We start from the raw sequence: 24,013 nt of genomic DNA, 5'->3' as shown, positions 1-24,013 counted from the left end.
TCCTCGGCACAGACCATCTCCCACTTTGCTGCTATAGCATGGAACTTGAACGGCACGCCGAATTCACGGGCAAAGCTGCTAAGCCGGCGGCCTGTTTCTTCAATCTGGTAGGCTGGGCGGAACCCAGGCTGCGGAAGGTCAATGCCAGTGAACCTCACCTCTGGAGGTCCACCTTCTCTACCTGCCAGGAGATGTAGCAACCCTGGCCACTGTAAACCATACTGTACACCATATGCCACAATGTGCAACTTGCTCCTCCCCGCCACGGCATCCAAGATGTTGCTGTTGGAGAAGATAATATGCACCTTATTGAGGCTGATGGCCGCCAAGAATAGCTTGTATGCCTTGAGGAACTCCACAACCGATGTGCGTTTTGCCATGAACGACTGGTACACCTGGCTCCCTGTGCCAGCAAGTCGCGCCTCCAGTCCTTCTGCAAAACAATAGGCCAACCTCTGTGTGGCATCCCCTCTGAGAGAGGAGTGCTGCTTGATCTGTTTCAGCATCTCGGTTGCACTTCGGCGATCGCCTGTGGCCATTGCCTGTGCGCAATGGATGAGCATGGTGTGCAGGTCAACAAGCTCGTTCCCATGCTGCTTCCCCCGCGCCCCCTTCCCGCTCACCCTCCTGGCATTCTTCTCAGACTCGCTATCCATGGCGATGCACAGATCCTGCATGTGTTTCAAGAATCCATCATGTTTGCCGGACATTAATTCGTCGAACAGCTCAGTAGCACCGGTTTCTTCCTGTTTAGGCATCATCAGTTTGTTGTTTCTGCCTGTCTCCACTTCCAAGTCCTCTTGGGAGTGACGGTTCTTGCGGCCCCTGCAATTGCAACTTCCTCTAAACATTGATATTCCATCCACCTCCTCCTCCTTCACTTGGGTAGCAACAAAGGCAGTGGACGGCTTGATGTCTCTGTATGTAGGCAAGGATTGGTCAGAGGTGGCATCAAGGCTGTTCAGAAGGCTATTGTTGGTGGGCAAGAACTTCTTGGCCTCTTCCGTGCCTTTTCAGGAACGCCATTGTTGACGGTAGTTAACAACCATTATAAACTGTCAATAAAACATGCATAAGGGTACAATTGAGATCATCAACAAAGGTCTAAGGGTTTAAACTAATAAATTTTATAAGTTTTGGTGAATCTGTGATTTCTGCAGGGTTTATTCAAAAAATCGTCAAGGTGAACCTAGATGTCAGAGTTAATCGCGCTTATCCACAGCGAAACGGACACCAGAAGACTCGAGAGGACTCCACGCCGAGGCAGAGAGTGAGGGGCTCCGGCCCCACCTGTAGGCCGCTAGGCCTTTGGGCCCATCTGTCAGCCTCCACGTTGCAATGTCGGTTCTCCACCGCCTCCTAGGTTGCATCTACGCCGTTCCTTAAGTCTGTTTAATCCAAGGGCTCATCTTGGACGCTCAGGGCTATATATATCAGCCTCTGCTCCCCCTGAAGACATCAAGTCATTTGAGAAGACAGAAACCCTAATCATCATCAGAGCTCCATCATATTTTAGGGCATAGCTAGTTAGGCTAGGTCTAGAGGTAGGCAAGCAGGCTTCGCTTGGATTCCCATTCGTGTCAAGAGCGTGGTTCGGTATAATCTTTATACCCCCCTCTTTCTTTTGTATCTCCATTATTTTTATATGCTTGCTATAATTGTTATGACAATATTAGTATTCGTCTTATTCATGTTCTTCGTTATAATGTTCATCGTATATTTTGAATATATACCTAGTATAGTTGGATTATCATCATATCCATGCATATGTTCATGTCACACCCAATTTTAAGGATAAAATGGGATGCATAATCTTATGTGCGCCTATAGATCAGTCACATACATAAGCCGACAAATTATAAATAGTATCATCACAGGTGTTTATTACATCACGAATAATAAGACAGTCTTCATATAAATGTAGCGAAAGTATACAGAAAAATCTCTTGTGGAAGCTCCATATCATAGGGACGTCAACTGGTTGATCACAAGTCTAATAATCCTCAAAAAAGTCGTCATTACCAAAGCCATCTGTTACCCATCCGGAATTTTTATCCAAATAATGAAAATAAACAAACGTAAGTACATGTCGTACTCAACAAGTGCAACATAGGGTTCATGAGGCTCAAAAGGCTTGACATAGGTTTAACAACATTCAGCTTTCAGTTGTCACAATTTTAGCATAAGGGTAGCAACAATTTGTTTCAGTCCCAAAGTAAAACACATGATCAATGTAAACAAGAATAATGAATGGCATAAACAGGTAATTCTTAGTGATCATATATTCCATAAATGTTCCAAGGCCGCTCGTGACCATGAGCACAGCTGATATACTAGTTTTACACTCTGTAGAGGTTGTACACTTTCACTGTGAGTCGTGTTACCCATATACCCGGGTTAATTACTCCCAAAACACTTCCAAAGTGAGCGTGCAGGGGTCACTATGAAGCCTTTCAAAGATTCGTCTAACAAGTTAGGGCTATTAGATTCACTCGGTAAACAGATGTAGAGCCCCCCTCCCGATGGCACATTGATGTGCAGCCTATACACATGGGAACAGAGGCCACACTATACCCGATTCGACAAGCCATTCTTACGTCAATAAAGGTAACCTCTAACTAGCTAGAAAAGGTCCTCATACTGAGCTAAAGCTAGAGTCATGTAGCCCTCACAGCTGTACTGTAAGCCCCGAATGATCACTTACAAATAAGTCCTTAGAGAGAAGAATCTAAAGCATTTAGAAAGTAGCTAAACACTACATCCCCCCATTTCCAAGTTGCTAAAAAATCATATTTTAATGTTTATTGCATATACCATTAGTCAAGTTACAAGATCATGGTTTAAGTGAGCACTAGCAAAGCTACCCAATGCATATCCCATAGGAGACAAGGTATAAATTCAATTCTAGGGAATCCCTATCAAGGTGACACATGCAACATGAATTAAATGTATTAAAGTTGATAGGGAACAAGGATAATCACATGCTATACTTGCCTTGAACAAAGTGCTCCGGCTAATCCTGCTCAACAAAGTAGTACTCTTGATCTCCCATGAATTGCTCACCGTCTATACTCGATAATCACAGCAACATACAAGCATCCAGAAGCAATCATGGATAGCAAACAAAACCTATATATTAGAATAGTACACTAACAGCATAAAATCAAGATGAAAAGTTTGTAAAATAAATCTACATCTCGCTACGAACACACAGACATGAAGATCACAAAAATCAGAGCTAAAACGAAGAAGTTACGAATTAAACAAGATTTTCTTTAATAAAATAATAGATTAAATCTAACCTTGAATTTTAAAAGTTGAAAACATACCTAACAGTAGTATGAACATGTAGATTACTCAATTACGAACCTAACGCAACTTGAACGGATCAAATCGGAGCTAAAACAAAGATTTTATGGCCTAAAGAAAACTAGTGGCAAAACTATAAATAGATAAAACTTGATTTTAGAATTTAAAATAATTAAAATCTGATTTTAAACCAAAACAAGGACTGTGGGCATGAAAATGAAGAAATATAGGGTCTCTTTAACAATATTGCAGGGACGACAGGTTGAGATCTAAATAGTTGTAATGGCCTTTTTGCAAAATGACAAGCGAAGGGGTATCTTAAGATCTGGACCGTTGGATTAGAATCGGACGGCGCAGATCAGATCAGAGGAACGGAGGTCGCCGAAGTGGCGCTGTGCGCGGTGGCGCCATGGCCGGAGAGGCTTGGACCTCGCCGAAGTTGGGCGAATCGGTGACTCCGGCCACCATTGGACACGTGAAAGGCACGGGAAGCAAGAGGAAGGCACTGCGAATCCATCTAGGGGATCATAAGGGGCTACGACGGCATGGGGATGAGCTATTGCTCGGTATGGCAGATCGGGTTCGCCATAGATCCACGATGACGCAGATACAAAGCACGGAAGGCTAGGGAGCGGGCATGAGAGATACCTACAGGTTTCTCACCTTCTCGCAGGGCTCGGGGATGCGGTCACGGTGGCGGAGGAGCGGCGAATCGACGAATTCGATGGCGGCGGCTCGCTTCAAGGGCTACGGCGGCGCTGCTGCTAGCTCTATGGGAGGCGCTGCGTTGGGGCTGAAAGGATCAAGATGCCCAAGAGGGGGGGTGAATTGGGCTAAATCTAAATTTTCTTGCAATAATCAAATCCTGCGGATAGCCCAATTAACCTCTTGTGCCTAGAAAAGTGTTTCTATCAAATCAACGCACAAACGACTTGCACCCTATGTTCCAAACTTACTCTAGCATAGCAATTCTATGAATGTAAAACAAGTATTGAATTGCTCAAAGTAAATACTCAAAGTAAGTGCCCAAAGTAAATAGGGAGAGAAAAGAACGCGGCGATGTTTTGCCGAGGTATCGGAGAGTCGCCACTCTCCACTAGTCTTCGTTGGAGCACCCGCGCAAGGGTGTAGCTCCCCCTTGATCCGCGCAAGGATCAAGTGCTCTCTACGGGTTGATTCTTCGACACTCTGTCGCGGCGAATCACCCAAAGCCGCTCACAACTTGAGTTGGGTCACCCACAAGCTCCGCCGGGTGATCACCAAGCTCCCAATCACCACCAAGCCGTCTAGGTGATGGCGATCACCAAGAGTAACAAGCACGAACTCTCACTTGACCACACGAAGCCTAATGAGAAGATGGATGCACACTTGTCTACTCTTAATTCACTAATGAGGTTTCACTCTTGGATTCTCGAATCACAAACAGCTCACTAGGACCTTGCTCTTCTTGGCACTCACAAACATGTTTCTCAGCTATTGGAATGAGCAAAAGTGACTCCACTCACAAGTGGAGCTTCTATTTATAAGGCAGCCTAAAAAACCAACCGTTATGAGCTTCTGTGGGGTGACCGAACGCTCTGATCATTTTGACCGGACGCTCCGGTCAGTTCAACCCACGTAACAGTTTTCAAGTGATGACCGGACGCTGTCAGGGTCCGGTCACCACTGACCGGACGCGTTCGGTCACTCTTTCTCAAGTCTGGACCCTTACTGGAGTCGACCGGACGCTGGCCCTCAGCGTTCGGTCACATGACCTTCCAGCATCCGGTCACACCAGACTTGATCTCCTCGGTCAAATGAACTGACCGGACCCTGCAGCTAGTGTCCGGTCGCACCAGAGCCAGCGTCTGGTCAGTGTTTGACCCTCCATTCACTTCCAACTTTCGAACATATGTGAATGAAGTTTGCTCCAAAGGATCTTAGGCATTCATAGGAGCTACCTAGAGCTAGTTTTAACAAGTGTGCACCACACCTAACTCACTAGACTTAACTAGGTCAAGCTACCCATTCATAACCCCCTTCATAGTATGACCAAAGGAAAAACAAAGTCCTAAACTACTCTAAGTGTCTCTCCAACTTCAATTGACACTTAGAACTAGTTATCCTTAACCTTATGGTCCATCCTTTGAAAACCAAAATGATTTCCATCATAGGGGCATGACAATCTCGATTGCCCAATCGATCTCCATTACCATGACCTAACTTAATTGCCTCTACAAAACACACGTTAGTTATAGTAATCTTGTATTGACATTAATCACCGAAATCCAACTAGGGGCCTAGATGCTTTCAATCTCCCCCTTTTTGGTGATTGATGACAATACTACCTCGAGTATGTTATGGAGTGACGTTTTTGAAGGGCTTGGTTCATATAAGCTTTTGTCGGTAAGAACAAAAGAGTTAGGCAAGCTTATATGACCCAAGCCAACACAATGTACTCAAAGGATATGAATTAAGCATGAGTACTAATAACAAAGCTCATTTGCTTCAAAGTATAAACGCGGAAGCAAAAGCAAATGAGCATTACATAAGTGATATGACATATAGATAATGCAAAGTAGAAATCAGACATGTCATATATCACAATCACGTAGATAGCACTATCACATATATATAATAGTATGCATGAAAGTAAACACATGAATGCATAAGTAATAGTATATCACACAAAAATAGAACTCCAAATGTATATAATAAGCTAATACTAGATAACTAGCTCCCCCTAAAACTCGCTCCCCCTGAGTCTACATACTCAAACCCTCTCCCCCTTTGGTGTCAAACACCAAAACCTAAGGGTCGGTCGGTGGGGCTACAGCGGACGAGTCGGGCGCTGAAGTACATGGTGCAAGCTAGAACTGGGCACCATCATCATCTGACCCTAAGCTCTGGACTGACTGACCCTCTGTGGCAGGAAGTGTCGCTGAAGCGGTCTGGGTCTGAGCTAGGGCTGGTGCTGCCTGTGAAGCTGCTAGTATGTCTGTCGTAGGATCTGACGAGGCGATAGACGAGGGGAGCCTCTGAGTAGTCACTACGACTGGAGCTGCTGTAGACGGACCGGCAGTATGCATATGAGGCGGTGTAGGCATGCCGGTCAACTCGCTGAAGGATGCTCCAAGACTCCTAGAGACTGACATCTTAGGCATGAATAACAAGGAAGACTGCTCTGGTGTGAAGCCTGTCTGAAATAGAGTGAACTATGGGGCTACCACGGGTGAGGCTAACCACTGGGACACCTGTACAAGAGGTGAAGCAAATTGAGCTAGAGGTTGTCCCTAACTCTGGAACCCACTGGGCTGTACTGCTGGAGTCGTCGAAGTGGTAGGAGGCTGTGCAAGCTGGAGCGAAGGCTGTGGTAGTGGGACCCCAATGGCTGTCACTACATGCTGCATGAATCCCATGAGCTGCTGCTGCATAAGTAACTGCTGGTGCTGAAGGAGCTGCTGCTGTCGCTGAAACTCGTCCTGATGAGCTTGAAACTGTGCGAAGTTGGCAGCTGTCTCCTGTGCCTGTCGTGTTTGATCCTGCTGCATCCGCTCAAGGATAGCAATGAGAGCGGGGTCTGTCTACGGAGCAGGTGGAGCAGAACTAGAGCTACCGGCCTCTGCATCGTGTCTGCGTGGAGGCATCTAAGGTATAAGCTGGTAGTCGTCGTCAGAGCTGTCACTGTACTCGCTCACCTCCTGTTGTGCCTCTAGCTCCTCCTCCTCAATGGCTGCAATCCCTCTAACGATCTCATCCTGCTGAGCTGCGGACTCTGGCACGTCAGGACGACAGCTAGGCTATCTGGGAGCCTGAGGAGTGGCGTGTCTGATCCTTTGTGACAGGTTATAAGCTGGGAACTCCATGGTGGCACCTGTATATTCATCCATCATGCCAGGGGGCTTATCAAGCACTACTCTGCGGATGAGGAATGTGATCCAGTGAGCATAGGGAAGCTGCCTGCGACCTGTGAATCCCTTTGCTATAGTATCCTCCATCTCTGAAAGCAGGAGATCCCAGATATCAAATATTGTCTGCTGCATGATGGCATTGAGAAGCCAGAGCTGTAAGAGAGTCAGGCCCTCCCTGTAACCCAACCTAGGAAGCAGTGTCCTCCTAATGATGGCCTCTAGTATCCTCGCTGTAGGAGTCAAGTCACTGGGGTTCCTGCTTGACCCCTCTCCAAACGGCTCCTTGAAGCAATGTCGCACTAAATCTGTAGGGGGCACCAACCCTCCATGAGGACGCCTAGGAGGCTCTTGCTATCCATAACAGACCTCATGCATCTTGACAGGCTACTCCTATAGCCTCAGTATCTCTCTGGCTCTGCCACTCGTCACTCTGTAGTCTTTGCCTTTGAAAGCAAAGTGAATGAATCTGTGATGTGGATCGATGTAGAGTGAAGCATAAAACTAACGGACCCAAGATGGTACATATATGCCCGTCCGTCCAATCAAATCTGTCAGTCCTGGCAAATATGATAAGTATGGCCGAATGCTCTCTCCGGCTGTTGCCATAATAGACTCTATCTGACAGACTCTCTGAGATCTGAACACTGCCCCACTGTTGAGATAAGCATTGTAGAAATCCTCCTGCAGTGGCGTGTAGAACCCCTCAGCTGCTCTCTCATCCCTCTTCGGAGGAAACCAAACTTCAAACTCAACAAAACGCAACTACTGAACCTGCCTGGCGGTAGCGGCCCTCAAGTCAAGGTGTACCACTAGAGGTGGACCCTGTGGTCTAGGTGGAGGACGTGATCCCCTCCGCTGTGTTGGTGGCCTTGGCGAGACTGGTACACGAGTCCGTCCAGAGCAGTGAAGCTAGGGTGCTAGCTCTGTCTCCTCGGCCTCCTAGGTCTGCTGAGCCTGCTCACTCTCCTGAGTCTGCTGAACTGGCTCCTGCGCTGCTGACGGACCCTCCTCAATGGCAACCCATCATCCTGCAAACGTGGCAGTCCTAGCTGGACTACCGTGACGACGCTCAACATCCTCAATCGCAGCTCTCAGTGCTGGTGAAATCGGCTGATCTGCAATGACAACTCTGCTACGGGCACCACCTCTCTCGGCACACTCTGTGGCCTCTACAACAACTGCTGCTCTCGCTATCTCTGCATCGGGGTACTTCCGCTTCTTGGATGTCACCTGCTTGGTTGACTTGCCCTTCGATCCGGCTGGCGGGCGAGGCGAGGGCCTCCGATCATCATCACCTGGGCCACCACCAACATTCTTGGTGCGGGCCATTTGAACTGACAAGATGGTGAACTGACGCTGATGAGGATCAATAGACAAACTGAACCTCTCGAGGCTTGGCCTTGATCCTTACTCGCGAGCTTGGCTCCGAGTTGACTGCCAACTGCCAGAAGAACCACAACGGAACCGACTCGATGCATGATAGAATAGATGGATATACAGATAAATACAATATGTCTAATAGATGTGAAACCCTAATAGAGAAAGCAATGTAGATGCGAACTTGAATCGAATGGCTTTCTACCTGACGATCCACGAACCGAGAAAAGATAAGTTGTCGCGTGGGGAACTCGAAACTGGCTAGGGTTAGGTCAAACAGCCTGAATGCAATGGGGAATCAGTGACTGCAATTCGATCTAGGTCACAACAGATCAAGATGGAAAAATCTGGTCTTACCAACGATGGAGGAGGTAGGACTAGGGCACGACGATTCTTGATGACCCGGGAAGACCGGAGGCACGGTGGCGCATGGGGAGTCACGGCGGCGTGGCGAGCTCTGGTGGCGCGTGGCTGGCGAGGGGGCCGGGCGAGCGTGGGCAAGGGAGGCGTGGGCTGTGCTGGCGTGGGGGCGCGCGGGAAGGCTCAGGCATAGTGGGACGGCGCGGCTGGAGCATGGCGGTGTGGGCGCGAGGTGGCCGGCGCAGGGTCGCGGTGGCGCGGCGAGGCAGGAGCATGGCGGCGCGCTTGGCTATGGCAGCGAGTTGGCGGCGGCGTAGGCTAGGGCTCGGAGGCAAGGTCACGACGGGATCCGAAAAAAAAGATGCGGTGGTACGGTTAAGTAGTCCCCCAAACACGACAGAAAAGGAAACGGAGAAAGGAGTCCTGAAGCCGCGCGAGATCCATTGATCGGACGCTCCGGTGGTAGCGACCAGACGCTACCACCCAGCGTCCGGTCGATTCCAGAGAGGTCCAAATCCTCTGGAATCGGGACCAGACGCGTCCGGTGGTCCATGACCGGACGCAGGCAGGGTCCGGTCAGTACAACTTGGTCTTCCATTGATCGACCGGACGCTGAACCCTTCCTGACCGGACGCATAGACGCAGCGTCCGGTCACTCCTTCACCAGCAGTTCACCTCCTGTGAACTGACCGGACGCTGGACAGCAGCATCCGGTGCAGTGTGCGGTGCACCTTTTCCAGCAAATCTTCAAACTTCCTTCGCGCTGCCTGTTCCCAATCAAGTCCCAACTTGAATAAGATCCAAATAAACACCAATTGGGACTGATGTGAGTGACCTCTCTCAAAGCCTCATATTTTTCAAAATATTTTGCCTTAGGCTATAATTCTTTTTAAGAAAATAGGCAACAAGAGGGCAAATGGAACAAAACGACAAAACAACATTCATGCATATGCACTACTTGTAAGTAAATCTAGTTGCTTGTCAAGTTTGATCTAAGGTTAAGCTTCTCCACACGCTTTTGGGCGGTTATCTTAACCATGTTAGACAAGCCCTATATGCATTGCCACAAATCAAACATGTTGTATATTACAATGAATGCAAGGGACAACACAAGCTCAATTTTTAGTGAAGTTACTAAAATCAAGTACATTGAGCTCATTCCGCAATCTATAAAATGTAGCCTCATCTAGCGGTTTTGTGAAGATATCCGCTAATTGATCTTTGGATCTTACACCTTCTAGTGATATATCATTTTTAGCCACATGATCTCTTAGAAAGTGATGTCGGATATCTATATGCTTGGTGCGAGGGCATTGAACCGGATTATTAAGTTTTACCGCACTTTCATTGTCGCACAAAAGAGGTACTTTCTCTAGAACTACTCCATAGTCTAGCAAAGTTTGTTTCATGTATAATATTTGTGCACAACAAGCACCCGCGGCAATGTATTCCGCTTCAGCGGTGGACAAAGCCACACTATTTTGTTTCTTGGAGGACCAAGACATAAGTGATCTACCAAGCAAATGGCACCCTCTGGATGTGCTCTTTCTATCAACTTTGCATCCGGCGTAATTCAAATCGGAATAGCCAATTAATTCAAATAAAGCTCCTTTGGGATACCAAAGACCAATGCTTGGTGTGTGCTTAAGATACCTAAGGATTCTTTTTACGGCAATTAAATGTGTTTCCTTAGGACTAGCTTGAAATCTAGCACACATACACACACTAAACATGATGTCGGGCCTAGATGCGGTTAAATATAACAAGCTACCAATCATAGAACGGTAGAGAGTTTGATCAACCGGGTTACCTCCCTCATCTAGGTCGAGATGTCCAATTGTAGGCATTGGTGTCTCGATTGGCTTACATTCATCCATCTTGAATCTCTTGAGAAGATCTTTTGTGTATTTCTCTTGAGAGGTAAAGATGCCTTCTTTCATTTGCTTGACTTGAAAACCAAGAAAGAATGTAAGCTCACCAATCATTGACATCTCGAACTCCTTCGACATCAATTCACCAAATTCTTTGCATGAGTCTTCATTTGATGATCCAAAGATGATATCATCAACATATACTTGACAAATGAAGATATGCCCATCAAGCTTCTTGGTGAATAGTGTGGTGTCGACCTTTCCAATGGTGAAGCCCTTCTCAATGAGGAAGTCCCGAAGACGCTCATACCAAGCTCTTGGGGCTTGCTTAAGCCCATATAGTGCCTTGGACAACCTATAAACATGATTAGGATATCTAGGGTCTTCAAACCCGGGAGGTTGATCAATAGACTAGTTCATTTATAAAGCCATTTAAAAAAGCACTTTTCACATCCATTTGATATAGTTTTATTTCATGATGTGATGCATATGCAAGAAGGATACGGATGGCTTCTAATCTTGCAACCGGTGCAAAGGTCTCTCCAAAATCCAAACCTTCAACTTGAGAGAACCCCTTTGCAACTAGCAAACCTTCAACTTAAGAGAACCCCTTTGCAACTAGTCTTGCCTTGTTCCTCACAACAACACCTTGATCATCTTGCTTGTTGCGGAACACCTACTTCATTCCAATGACTCTTGCACCTTTTGGTCGCTCTTCAAGTGTCCAAACTTCATTGTGAGTGAAGTTGTTCAACTCTTCATGTATGGCATTGATCCAATCCAGATCTTTAAGAGCTTCTTCTACCTTGGTAGGCTCATAGCAAGAGACAAAAGAGTGATGAGTAATAAATGAAGTAAGTTTTTGAGATCGAGTCATCACACCCTTTGATGGACTTCCTATGATGAGATCTTGTGGATGATCTTATAGGAGAGGTGTGTTTCTTCTATTGACCACTTGAGGAGGAGGTTGTGGAGCATCAACATCTTGTGCTTGTACCACCATTTGTTCATGAGAGATATGAGTATCTTTATTTTCTACTCTCCCATCTTTTTCACCATCTTGTGGTACATTTGATGAAGAAGGTTGGTCAATGACTTGTACATCATCTTCATCATCTTTTGGCTTGATATCTCCCACCAGAATATTCTTCATAGCCTCCCTCAATGGTTCATCACCTACATCATCAAGATTCTCATGTGCTCCTTGGGAGCTGTTAGATTCATCAAATTCCACATCATATGTTTCTTCAACCAAGCCGGTGGCATGATTAAATACTCTATATGCTTTGGACTTTAATGAGTAACCGACAAGAAAACCTATATCACAACGTCTTTGAAACTTCTCTAGGTGTTGCCGCTTCTTGTAGATGTAGCACTTGCAACCAAACACCCTAAAGAAGGAGACATCCGGCTTCTTCCCTTTGAGCAACTCATACGGTGTCTTAACAAGGAACTTTTGAAGAAATAGGCGGTTAGATGCATAACATGCGGTGTTGATTGCTTCCGCCCATAAAGCTTCGGGGGTGTTGTACTCATCTAGCATTGTCCTTGCAAGAGTGATCAAAGTCCGGTTCTTCCTCTCAACTACACCATTTTGTTGAGGAGTATAGGTTGTGGAGACCTCATGTTTGATTCCAACTTCATCACAATAAGCTTCTATATTTGTGTTGTCAAACTCTTTGCCATTATCACTTCTTATCTTCTTGAGCTTCACTTCAAATTCATTTTGAGCTCTCTTGGCAAACTTCTTGAAACAAGATGCAACTTAGGATTTGTCATGAAGGAAGAACACCCATGTATACCTTGAATAGTCATCCACAATCACAAGACAATAGAGATTTCCTCCCAAACTCTTATATGTTGTTGATCTAAATAAATCCATGTGTAGGAGCTCTAGCACTCTTGTGGTTGACATGAAAGCTTTGGTTGGATGAGTGTTTGCAACTTGCTTGCCGGCTTGACATGCACTACAAAGCTTGTCCTTCTCAAACTTCACATCCTTCAACCCTCTCACCAAATCATTCTTCATAAGCTTCTTGAATGAGCTCATCCCAACATGAGCAAGTCTTCTATGCCATAGCCACCCAAGTGTTGTTTTGGTGAATAGGCAAGTCTTCAAGTTTGCATCTTCAGAGGTGAAGTCAACTAGATATAAGTTATTGTATCTAAATCCATTGAATATCACTTGATTGTCATCTACCTTGGATACAACAACCTCCTTCTCGGTGAATAAGCATTGGAAGCCAAGATCACACAATTGCCCAACGGATAGCAAGTTGAAACTTAATGAGGCAACATAGAGCACATTGGAGATGGAATGATCATTTGATATTGCCACTTTGCCCAATCCTTTAACCTTACCCTTTGAATTATCTCCAAATGTTATTTTCTCTTGTCCTTCTACCTCTTCATCTAGTGAGGTGAACATACGAGGATCACCGGTCATATGTTGAGTGCAACCACTATCAATAACCCAATGACTTCCACCGGTCTTGTAGTTCACCTACACACAAGAGATTCAAGCTTTAGGGATCCAAACTTGTTGAGGGCCCTTCACCTTCTCAACAAGTGACTTAGCCACCCAAATCTTCTTAGGCCTACTCTTGTTGGGGGGGCCTAAGAACATGACTTTCATCTTTCTACTAGAATCTTTTCTAAGTATGTAGTGAGCATTGAAAGCAAAGGGTCTAGCATGCTTGGGCAAGGGTTGTGGTGGTGGAGTTTGACACTCATGAGCAAAGTGGCCTTCTTGTCCACACTCAAAACATCTCTTTGGCTTTGATTGTTGGTGTTGAGCTTGAGCCTTCTTCTTCTCTACACTTGCCATATATCCAATGCCACTTCTATCCATCTTCATGACAGTATTCACAAGTAGCTCACTTTGGAGATGCTTGCCTCTAGCAAACTTGCTCAATCCCACCTTGAGATGCTCTTTCTCTATCTTGAGCTTCTTGTTCTCTTCCTTGAGAATATCATTGTTCTTCTCTTTCTTGAGTTTCTTGTTTTCTTCTTTGAGCTTCTCATTCTCAAGGATCAATTCTTTGTCATGATCAAAAGTTTCTAGCACAATGGTGTTGTGACTTTTCATCTCTTCAAGATCTTTCATGAGCTTCTCATGGTCACTCTTGAGCTTGACATACTCATCATAGTCATTGCACTCAACCACTTGCTTGCCTTTGCTACTAGATCCATGCTCAATGCTCTCATCAATTAAATCATCACATGAGGTAGCTATATCAATCTTAACAACATGGTTAGTAGCAACATATGGCTCATTTGGTAAGAATTCTTGTGCAATAACAAGGGTATCATAATTGATCTTTAGAGTTGTATATTCATCTTTTAGCTTGTTGTGACTAATGATAAGCTCATTGTGCACCCACTCAAGTTTATTATGTTTATCTTTAAGCTCTTTCTTGGAAGATTTGAGCTCCTTGAGTTTGGATGATATAGAGTCATTTGTTTCTTTGAGCTCATCATTAGCCTTTTCCAATGTATCACACTTAGCTAAGAGTGAATCATTTTTAGCATCAAGTTTTTCATTTGTAGCTCTACTCTTTCTAATGATCTTAGTGTATTTTCTTAATATTTTGACAAGATCATCATATGTGGGTGAATCATCATCGCTATCACTATCATCATCACTAGCTTGCTCATCATCACTACTATCATCACTCTTAGTTACCTTGCGTTCACCTTTGGCCATAAGGCATAGGTGTGTAGAGGATGATGGCGATGGTTGCGGTGAGGATGCAAGATCAATAGCAATGGCGGCCACCTTCTCATTGTCACTCTCATCATCGGATGATCCACTTGATGAATCAATGTCCGTGAGCCAATCACCGACAATGTAGGCCTTGCCACTCTTCTTCTTCTTGTAGAAGTCCCTCTTTTTGCCATCTCTCTTCTTGTATGGCTTGTTCTTTTTCTTTTCATCTTCATCGCTTGAATCATCTTTCTTGCCCTTGTTCTTGAGCTTGTCTTTCTTGGGCTTTGTGCATTGATGAGCTAGGTGGCCAAGTTCGCCATAATTGTAGCAATCCATCTCGGAGATTGGCTTTCTTCTTGAGCTAGTGAAGAACTTCTTCTTCTTGCCATCAAACTTGATGCCACTCTTGTTTAGCTTCTTTAGCATCTTGGCGGTCTTCTTCACCATGAGAGCAAGACTTTCTTCATCATCTTCATCACTTGAGCTTTCATACTCAAGTCTTGCCTTGCCCTTATCTTGGCTAGCTTTGAATGCTAAGTCTTTCTCTTTCTTCTTTGTAGAGGATGAGCTATCTTGTGGTGTGATGTGCATATACATCTCATGAGCATTGATCTTTCCCAAGATTTGTGTCGGTGTAGCGGCGAAAAGATCACCTTGATGTAGCACGATCACAATGTGCCCATACTTGTCAATGGGAAGGACACTTAAGATCTTTCTCACAACGTCGGATGGTGACATTTGAGTAAGTCCAAGCCCATTGACTTCCTCTACAAGAACATTTAAATGAGAATATATTTCATTAGCACTTTCTTTGGGAAGCATCTCAAAAGAATTTAGCTTTTTAATCACAAGATGATAGCGTTCCTCACGCTCACTCTTGGTTCCCTCATGGAGCGCACAAACATCCGACCATAGAGCATGGGCGTCTTTGTGGTTCCTTACACGATTGAACACATCTTTGCAAAGGCCTCTAAAGATGGTGTTGCGAGCCTTTGCATTCCATTTTTCATAGTTAACTTCATCGCCTTGAAGTTGTGCGGCATTCTTAGGTGTTGGGAACCCTTGAGAGGCGGCTCTAAGAATTCCAACATCTAGAGCTTCTAGGTAGGCCTCCATGCGAATTTTCTAATATGGAAAATCATCCCCCTCGAAGATAAGAGGAGGTCCATCTCCGTGAGACATCTTGCTCTAAGTGGTTAAGCTTAAAAACATGAGCACGAGGCTCTGATATCAATTGAAAGGATCAAGATGCCCAAGAGGGGGGGGTGAATTAGGCTAATTCTAAATTTTCTTGCAATAATCAAATCCTACGGATAGCCCAATTAACCTCTTGTGCCTAGAAAAGTGTTTCTATCAAATCAACGCACAAAAGACTTGCACCCTATGTTCCAAACTTACTCTAGCATAGCAATTCTATAAATGTAAAACAAGTATTGAATTGCTCAAAGTAAATACTCAAAGTAAGTGCCCAAAGTAAATAGGGAGAGAAAAGAACGTGGCGATGTTTTGCTGAGGTATCGGAGAGTCGCCACTCTCCACTAGTCCTCGTTGGAGCACCCGCGCAAGGGTGTAGCTCCCCCTTGATCCGCGCAAGGATCAAGTGCTCTCTACGGGTTGATTCTTCGACACTCCGTCGCGGCGAATCACCCAAAGCCGCTCATAACTTGAGTTGGGTCACCCACAAGCTCCACCGGGTGATCACCAAGCTCTCAATCACCACCAAGCCGTCTAGGTGACGGCGATCACCAAGAGTAACAAGCACGAACTCTCACTTGACCACACGAAGCTTAATGAGAAGATGGATGCACACTTGTCTACTCTTGATTCACTAATGAGGTTTCACTCTTAGATTCTCGAATCACAAACACCTCACTAGGACCTTGCTCTTCTTGGCACTCACAAACGTGTTTCTCAGCTGTTGGAATGAGCAAAAGTGACTCCACTCACGAGTGGAGCTTCTATTTATAAGGCAACCTGAAAAACCAACCGTTATGAGCTTCTGCGGGGTGACCGGACGCTCCGATCGTTTTGACCGGACGCTCCGGTCAGTTCAACCCGCGTAACAGTTTTCAAGTGATGACCCGACGCTGTCAGGGTCCGGTCAGTACTGACCAGACGCGTCCGGTCGCTCTTGGATGCTTACTGTAAACGATCGGACGCTGGATACTTAGGGTCCGGTCACCACTGACCGGACGCGTCCGGTCACTCTTTCTCAAGTCTGGACCCTTACTGGAGTCGACCGGACGTTGGCCCTCAGCGTCCGGTCACACGACCTTCCAGCGTCCAGTCACACCAGACTTGATCTCCTCGATCAAATGAACTGACCGGACCCTGCGGCCAGCGTCCGGTCGCACCGAAGCCAGCGTTCGGTCAGTGTTTGACCCTCCATTCACTTCCAACTTTCGAACATATGTGAATAAAGTTTGCTCCAAAGGATCTTAGGCATTCATAGGAGCTACCTAGAGCTAGTTTTAACAAGTGTGCACCACACCTAACTCACTAGACTTAACTAGGTCAAGCTACCCGTTCATACCCCCCTTCATAGTACGGCCAAAGGAAAAACAAAGTCCTAAACTACTCTAAGTGTCTCTCCAACTTCAATTGACACTTAGAACTAGTTATCCTTAACCTTGTGGTCCATCCTTTGAAAATCGAAACGATTTTCATCGTAGGGGCATGACAACCTCGATTGCCCAATCGATCTCCATTACCATGACCTAACTTAATTGCCTCTGCAAAACACACGTTAGTCATAGTAATCTTGTATTGACATTAATCACCGAAATCCAACTAGGGGCCTAGATGCTTTCAAGGGCGAGATAGCAAGGTGGCAGTGCGGGGTTAGGCGCTATTTATGGGGGCGGCTTCGGCGTGCGGCCACGCCAGATCGAGACGGCGTAGTAGCAGACTCGACAGCGACGATAGTGTCCGTGCTGGACACGCACGAGGAAGACGGCGCTAACCAGCGAACCCGGCATGTCAGCGGAAGGAGAGAGGGGATAGCGCGGGGCGCAGGGCGGCGTGTTGGGCCGATGCGGGGAAATGGAGCTAGGCCACGGGAATGACAGTGGCCTACGAGCGAAGAAACGAATGACGCAGGGAGAACCAGGCCGAGCTGGGCCAAAATCGGAGAGAGGGAGAAAGAAAAATAAAATTCTCTTTTCTATTTTCTTAAACACAATTTCAAATTCTTTTGTAAATTTCAATCAAACCAAAGCATCACAAAATAAATATGCAGCAGCATGTATGCACATACATGTATGTAGATCTATATTTTATTTTAATTTTAACAAAGTTATTATTTTTCTAAATTTTAATGCTCACAAAATGCATAATTAAATCATTTTTCCTATTTTTAAAATTATGCAAATTTTAGGATGTTACCGTTCGTATAGTGCTTACCCTAAGGATCCATGGGTGGGTGGTCGACATTGTATAAGCGTGGTGCTTATATGTTGTTTACCTGCGGATACACCCTATATTCCGGGTCATGTGGTAGATTACGGACGTAACACTCCCGTTGAGTCTTTTATAGTCCACTCCTCGATGTAGGTAGCACGTAGGATCTGGTTACGAAGAGGGACAAGCAGCCTGTTCGGTTGGCTGGTTCGTATTGTTGCTGGTTCGTGAAGAAGTACTGTTGGCTGGTTTGTGTGATAGAAAAATACTGTTTCAGCTGGAAATTTACGATTGTTTGCGATAAGCCACAGCCAAACGAACAGACTGAAGCTCTGTTCTTAATCTTCCTTAGTAATATCTCTTATGTGTAGATATGAAGATTATTTTAGCAATGACTATTATATGTAATTGCACTAATCAATATGTGCTTTGACTTATAATTAAGAATGACTTAGGAATTATTTCTCTAATATTCTATCTGACCATATTAATGCCATAGAAAGGAGTAATCTGAATGATTTATCATTATCATTGATCGATATTTATCATATATATATATATATTATCCTATAACTTATCCCTGTTTTAAGTAGAATATTGGTTATGGTTTACTTTTTCATCAATAGTATAAGTTATCAATACTTATCCATGCTAGACCTTCCCTATAGTAAAAATATAAATAACGATATTTGAAATACTCTCGGAGTGAAGTGCTACAATGATATAATTATCTGTGCGCTTGCATATTCCTTTTTATTCATATCTATATATTCTTTTTAGTCACATAAATTAATAAAGAACTATTTAGTCTTATTCCAGTAGTAATGCTAGGTAGTACCAATAAATATCTTTAACATCATCACTGGACATGATAATTTAATAAAGTAATGTTAAGAGATATAGGTTTATAACATGACTATTAAAATAAGTGACCCGATAATAAATACCGACAGCCATGTTCATGTTGAGCATGCCCATATTTTCCCCGTTCTGGGCATCGAAGAAAGCCGAGAACAGCGTGGCATGGTCACCATCCCCAGCAGGCAGGGTAATGGCCTCTGCCTTCGTCTCCTCCGCGCACGCCGACCTCTGGATGCCCACGCCACCGCTGGCGTCCTTGGCAACGAGGGAAGCGCGCTGCTGTTGGCCTCCACCACCGCCAGCATTCTGGGCAGTGAGGGAAGCGGTCAGCCGGCGGCGGTATCCAAGAACGCTGGATTCAGCTGGAACACGGTGTCTTGTCCCGGCAAGAAGACGGCGTTGACCTCATCGGCGGTGAAGTCATCGAGCCCCACCCCCATGTCCGGGTACGGAGGGGGGCGCAGCAGCTGGGAGAGCTCTATTGGGTCGTAGGGCCAGGTGGGGTCGGCAGATGCGGGGGCGGAGGAGGACGAGGAGACGGTGGAGCGGCCGCCGGCCCCTGAGCTGGTGACGGCGGCGGAGTCGGATGAGGAGGCGGCGGTGGTGTCGGAGAGGATCTGTGCGTACGGCTGCTGGGCGCCGAACTGTAGAAGAACTTGTCGTCGATGTCCTCCTCCATGAGCATCCGCGAGATGAAGGGGAGGACGAGGTCGTCGGAGGAGGCCAGGTCGTCGGAGGTCGGGTCATCGCCATCGGGGCGGGGCATCGGGGGCAGGTCGAGGAAGATGGAGGGGGAGAAGGGCTCGGGGGCGGCGAGGTAGGCCCCCTGGGCCAGGAACTCCTCCGGCGCGGCGGACATGGCTCGCCGGCGGTCAAAATCGGAGCTTTGCGTGTCGAATCAGCCTGCTGCTTAGCTTACTAGAGTGCGATGTTTCGTGGGGAAAGGCAGGTGAGGATGGCGGCCGCAGCTTTGACGGTGGGAAATTTGAAGGAGATGCTGCCTGCCGAGGAGGGGCAACACGGGGAAGGTTCCAGGATGGCGAGTTGGCGACCATGGCAGCGACCAGATCTTGTCCACGGTGTGAGGTGTCTGTGTTTGTGCAAGAACAGCAGAAACAATCTCGACCTAATCCTGAATACTTTGACTACTTTTAGCTGTCGTTATCTAAATTGAGAAAAATGGTGCAAAACCGAGGCCTGTGACACAAAACTGTGGGAAAAATGAACTTGCATATCAGAATATCACCAAAAGGAATGAGATTGTAAAATGGAATACTCTAATTAATCAGTGCAACTTCAATGCTTACTCAGTTACTCACACCCAGCAGTGAAGGAGATGCCAACAGTCTGATGCTACAGCAGAAACAGAACTTCACAAGGCAGAATACTTTTCAGGATTTACTAAGCCTTCAAAAAAGAACATGAGGTCAAACATGTAGCCCATAAAATTGCTTGTCAGCGACAGGGTTCAATTCTTTGTGTAGATAGTATACTGTTACAAATTCTGGTGTACATAGTATATAATATTACAACTCTGCAATATATCAAGAACTATATCCACAACCTATGTAGCCGTAAGCATCTACTTATTTCTACCTGGCAAGTTTCTGCACTAAACCCTCTAGCAACATAAATCCACTGAAACACAGGTTGCTCGATATCATGCATCATTAGATACTTTTCAGGGTTTAAGCCTTCAGAGGTCAAACATGTAACCACTTGTCAGCTACAGGGTTTTAATTCTAGTGTACATTGTACATAGTAGATTATTACAACTCTGCAATATATCAAGAACTATATCTACAACCTACGTAGCTCTAATTGTTTCTATCTCAGGTTTCAGCACTAAACTCTCTAGAAACATAAGTCCACTAAACCACAAGGTGCTGGATCATGGTTTAACATAGTGCTGGATCATGGTTCAACATAGACCATCTATCAAATATCAATATAATCTATAGTTGGATTCAGGCACTAAAAGATGGGTTTATTATCCTCAGCAACCCATGTCGACATGGCATAGAGCACACGTCCCTTCCATCCGACCAGCAACCAACGGTTATCCTCATCGACGAGGAAGTCTCTATGATAATAATTCTTGACCTTGTCCGTGGCAGCCTTGACAACCTCTGGATTCAGTGGTAGCTGCCTCAGCCCAGCCCTGTGGTTTCGCACCTGCCATTGCTTATAAGTTTCAGGCCGTTCCACCCTGTCTGCACCCTCACAAGCAATCACATTCAGGGCAAACGACCCAAAGATATTCCGCTCGATCAGCAGCCGTTCAGCATTGTCCCTTGGGATGGTCGCATCGATCATGTCGAATTGTGCCGAGAAAAAGAAGAGTGCCTCCCGGAACCGTGTCAAAAAGAATGCTGCACCATATGTTCCATTTACTATGGTATGGATGAACACATTGGGCCGCATCTCCCGGATGTTGTTGAGGACCGTATCCCTAGGGCTCGGGCTGTCCACCAAAACGCTCTCGTCCATCAAGTTGCCGATATAGCACTCACTGTTGACAACAAGCACCTCACCCGGATCAATATTGAGGTCCTTAGCACGGACGTCCTCCCACTTTGCTGCAATACCACGGAACTTGAATGGCACGCCCATCTCACGGGCAATGTTGCTGAGACGGCGGCCTGTTTCTTCAATCTGGTGGGCAGGGCGAAACCCGGGCTGTGGGACGTCAATTGCGGTGACCCTCACCTCTGGTGGTCCACCTTCCCTCCTTGCTAGTAGATGGAACAAACCTGGATACTGGAATCCATGCTGCACACCATACTCCACAATGTGCAACTTGCTCCTCCCTGCCACGGCGTCACCAACTGTCATGTGGGAGAAGATGAAATTCACCTTCATGAAGCAGCAGGCTGCCACGTACAGCCTGTATGCCTTGAGAAAATCCACGACAGAGGTGTGCTGTGCCATGAGCGACTGGTACGCCTGGCTCCCCGTGCCTGCAAGCCGTGCCTCCAGTCCCATGGCGAAACAATGAGCCAGCCTCTGTGTGGCATCCCCTCTGGGCGAGGAGTGCTGCTTGATCTGCTTCAGCACCTCAGTTGCGCTCCGGCGATCACCGCTGGCCACCGACTGCGCACAGTGGATGAGCATGGTGCGCAGGTCGACGACCTCATTCACGAGACTCTGCTTCCCCCGCGCCCCCTTCCTGCTGACCTTCCTGGCGCTCTTTTCAGACTCGCTGTCCATGGCGATGCGCAGGTCCTCCATGCGCTTCATGAACCCCTCATAGGTACAATTCATGATTTCATTGTACAGCTCGTTGGCACCGGTTTCCTCCTGCTCCGGCATCATCATCTTGCTGTTCCTGCCTGTCTCTGCCTCCAAATCATCCTCCTCGGCGTGCCGGTTCTTGCGGCCCCTGCCATTGGTGCTTCTGCTTCCCCCAAACATTGATATTGCATTCACCACCTGCTCCTCCTCCTCCTTCACTTGGGTAGCAGCAAAGGCGGTGGAGGGCTTGCTGTCTCTGTCTTTAGGCAAGGATTTGCCGGAGGTGTCATCAAGGTCGATGAGAAGGCTGTTGGTGGTAGGCAAGAACTTCTTGGCCTCCTCCATGCCTTTGAGGAACGCCATGCTGAGCATGTCCATGTTTCCCCCATTCTGGGCGCCGAAGAAGGCCGAGGCGAGCGCGGCGTGGTCGCCGTCGCCAGCAGGAAAGGTGCTGGACTCTGCCTTCGGCTCCTCCTCTTCCTCCTTGTCACTGGAGAACGCGTTGGAGCTCTGGATGCCGCCCTGATGTTGGGCTCCGCCGGCGTTCTTGGCGGCGAGGGAAGGTTGCTGCCGTTGGGCTTCTCCTCTGTCGCCGCCGCCGCCGCCGCCATCCGAAAACGGCGGACTCTGGTGGAAGTGGAATCCTCCCGCGGTGGCGTCGTCTTGAGCTTGTGCCGGCGACAGGAGTCCAGCGAAGTCGTCGAGGCCGACCCCCGTGTCAGGAGAAGGGTACGGCGGGGAGCGGAGCAGGTCGGAGAGGTCGACTGTGTCCTCGTAGTGCGGCCAGGATGCGGGGGCGTCGGAGGAGGGCGAGAGGGTGGAGTTGCCGCCGCAGGTCCCCAAGCCGCTGCTGCTGGTTGTGGTTGCGGTGGTGTTGGTGGCGGCGTAGGAGGAGTCGTCGGACGGAGAGGAGGCGGAGGCGGAGAGGATCTGCGCGTAGGGCTGCTGGGCAGTGAGGAGCGCGGGGTGGTCGGGGAACTGGTAGAAGAACTTGTCGTCGATGTCCTCCTCCATGAGCATCCGGGAGATGAAGGGGAGGACGAGGTCCGGGTCGTCGTCGTCGATGGAGTCGGCCGGGCGCCCCGGCGTCGGCGGCAGGTCGAGGAAGACGGAGGGCGAGAAGGGCTCTAGGGCCGCCAGGTACGGCGCCCCCTCCTGCGCCGCCAGGAAGTCCTCCGGCATGGCGGACATGGCGGCTTGGCTCGTCGCTCGCCGGCGGCGGTGCGGTGGGCGGAACAGAGGGATAAAAATCGGAGATTTTACTTGGCGTGGGGGAATTGGGAACCTCCCGGACTTGTTTGACTTGGGGAGCGACGGAGGCTGCCTGGAATAGCTAGCTGCTAGCCGCAGGGGATGGGGGGATGGCGTTGGGTGTGGGGGCTGGCTGGATTTGATTTTGAAGGCCGCCGGGGCCGGGGATGTGGAGGAGAGACGGAAGAAGGTTCCGGGAAGGCCACCACGGCGACCGGAGAACACCGAGTAGTACAGGAGGAGGGTGGGTTGGGGTTGGGGTTGGGGAGGAGAAGGCGAAGCGCAAGTGGCGCGACTGGGAGCGCCGCCGCCTCTGCCTGCTTGCCTGCTGGGGAGGTGGAAAGGAAAGGGCATCCAAGGTTTGGGTTGGGTGGGACCCATGTTGGCATCATCCGGCTGCTGACTACGGTAGTGTGCTGCAACAGGAGGGCTCCGCCTCTGTCAGTTTCTCTACCCCTGTCTTCTCTCTGGAGAAGATATCGATTATTTTTTGCCATGGCGTGCTAGTGCTACAGGTACTACATGCAACCTGCAACGACGCCATGGCCAGGCTAATTAAGTGTGTGTGTGTATATATATATATATATATATATATATATATATATATATATATATATATATATATATATATATATATGTGAGATGCAGCACGTGTGCTCGACTTCAAGCACTTGTAATGTGTAAGTACAATTCAAGGACTTGGAATATTGTTCCACTTATTTCATTCGTGTTGGTTTTCACGCATTGGTCGG

General features: G+C 47.2%; 1 protein-coding gene and 1 pseudogene across 2 annotated transcripts; both read right to left on the bottom strand.

The window, feature by feature from the left end:
* Nucleotides 1–19,635, bottom strand: part of LOC136489659 (scarecrow-like protein 14) — a 19,976-nt pseudogene extending 341 nt beyond the window's left edge.
* Nucleotides 19,636–19,669: 34 nt separating this feature from the next.
* On the bottom strand, nt 19,670–23,733 carry LOC136487264 (scarecrow-like protein 34). 2 transcript variants are annotated; one of them, XM_066484406.1, is made up of 2 exons: nt 20,092–23,733; nt 19,670–19,986 (listed from the first exon to the last, which is right to left on the bottom strand). In XM_066484406.1, exon 1 carries the CDS (start codon nt 23,640–23,642, stop codon nt 20,751–20,753), a length of 2,892 nt encoding a protein of 963 aa, XP_066340503.1. In that variant the 5' UTR covers nt 23,643–23,733; the 3' UTR covers nt 19,670–19,986; nt 20,092–20,750. The 2 variants fall into 2 exon arrangements, with proteins under 2 accessions (XP_066340503.1, XP_066340504.1); XM_066484407.1 differs by having other exon boundaries at nt 20,096–23,733.
* Between the last annotated feature and the right edge of the window lie 280 nt (nt 23,734–24,013).

The sequence above is a fragment of the Miscanthus floridulus genome, chromosome 10, assembly GCF_019320115.1.
Source record: "Miscanthus floridulus cultivar M001 chromosome 10, ASM1932011v1, whole genome shotgun sequence".
NCBI classification, from domain to species: domain Eukaryota; kingdom Viridiplantae; phylum Streptophyta; class Magnoliopsida; order Poales; family Poaceae; genus Miscanthus; species Miscanthus floridulus.
Note: the sequence above shows the minus strand (reverse complement) of the source record. Positions and strands in the feature narration are given on the sequence as shown.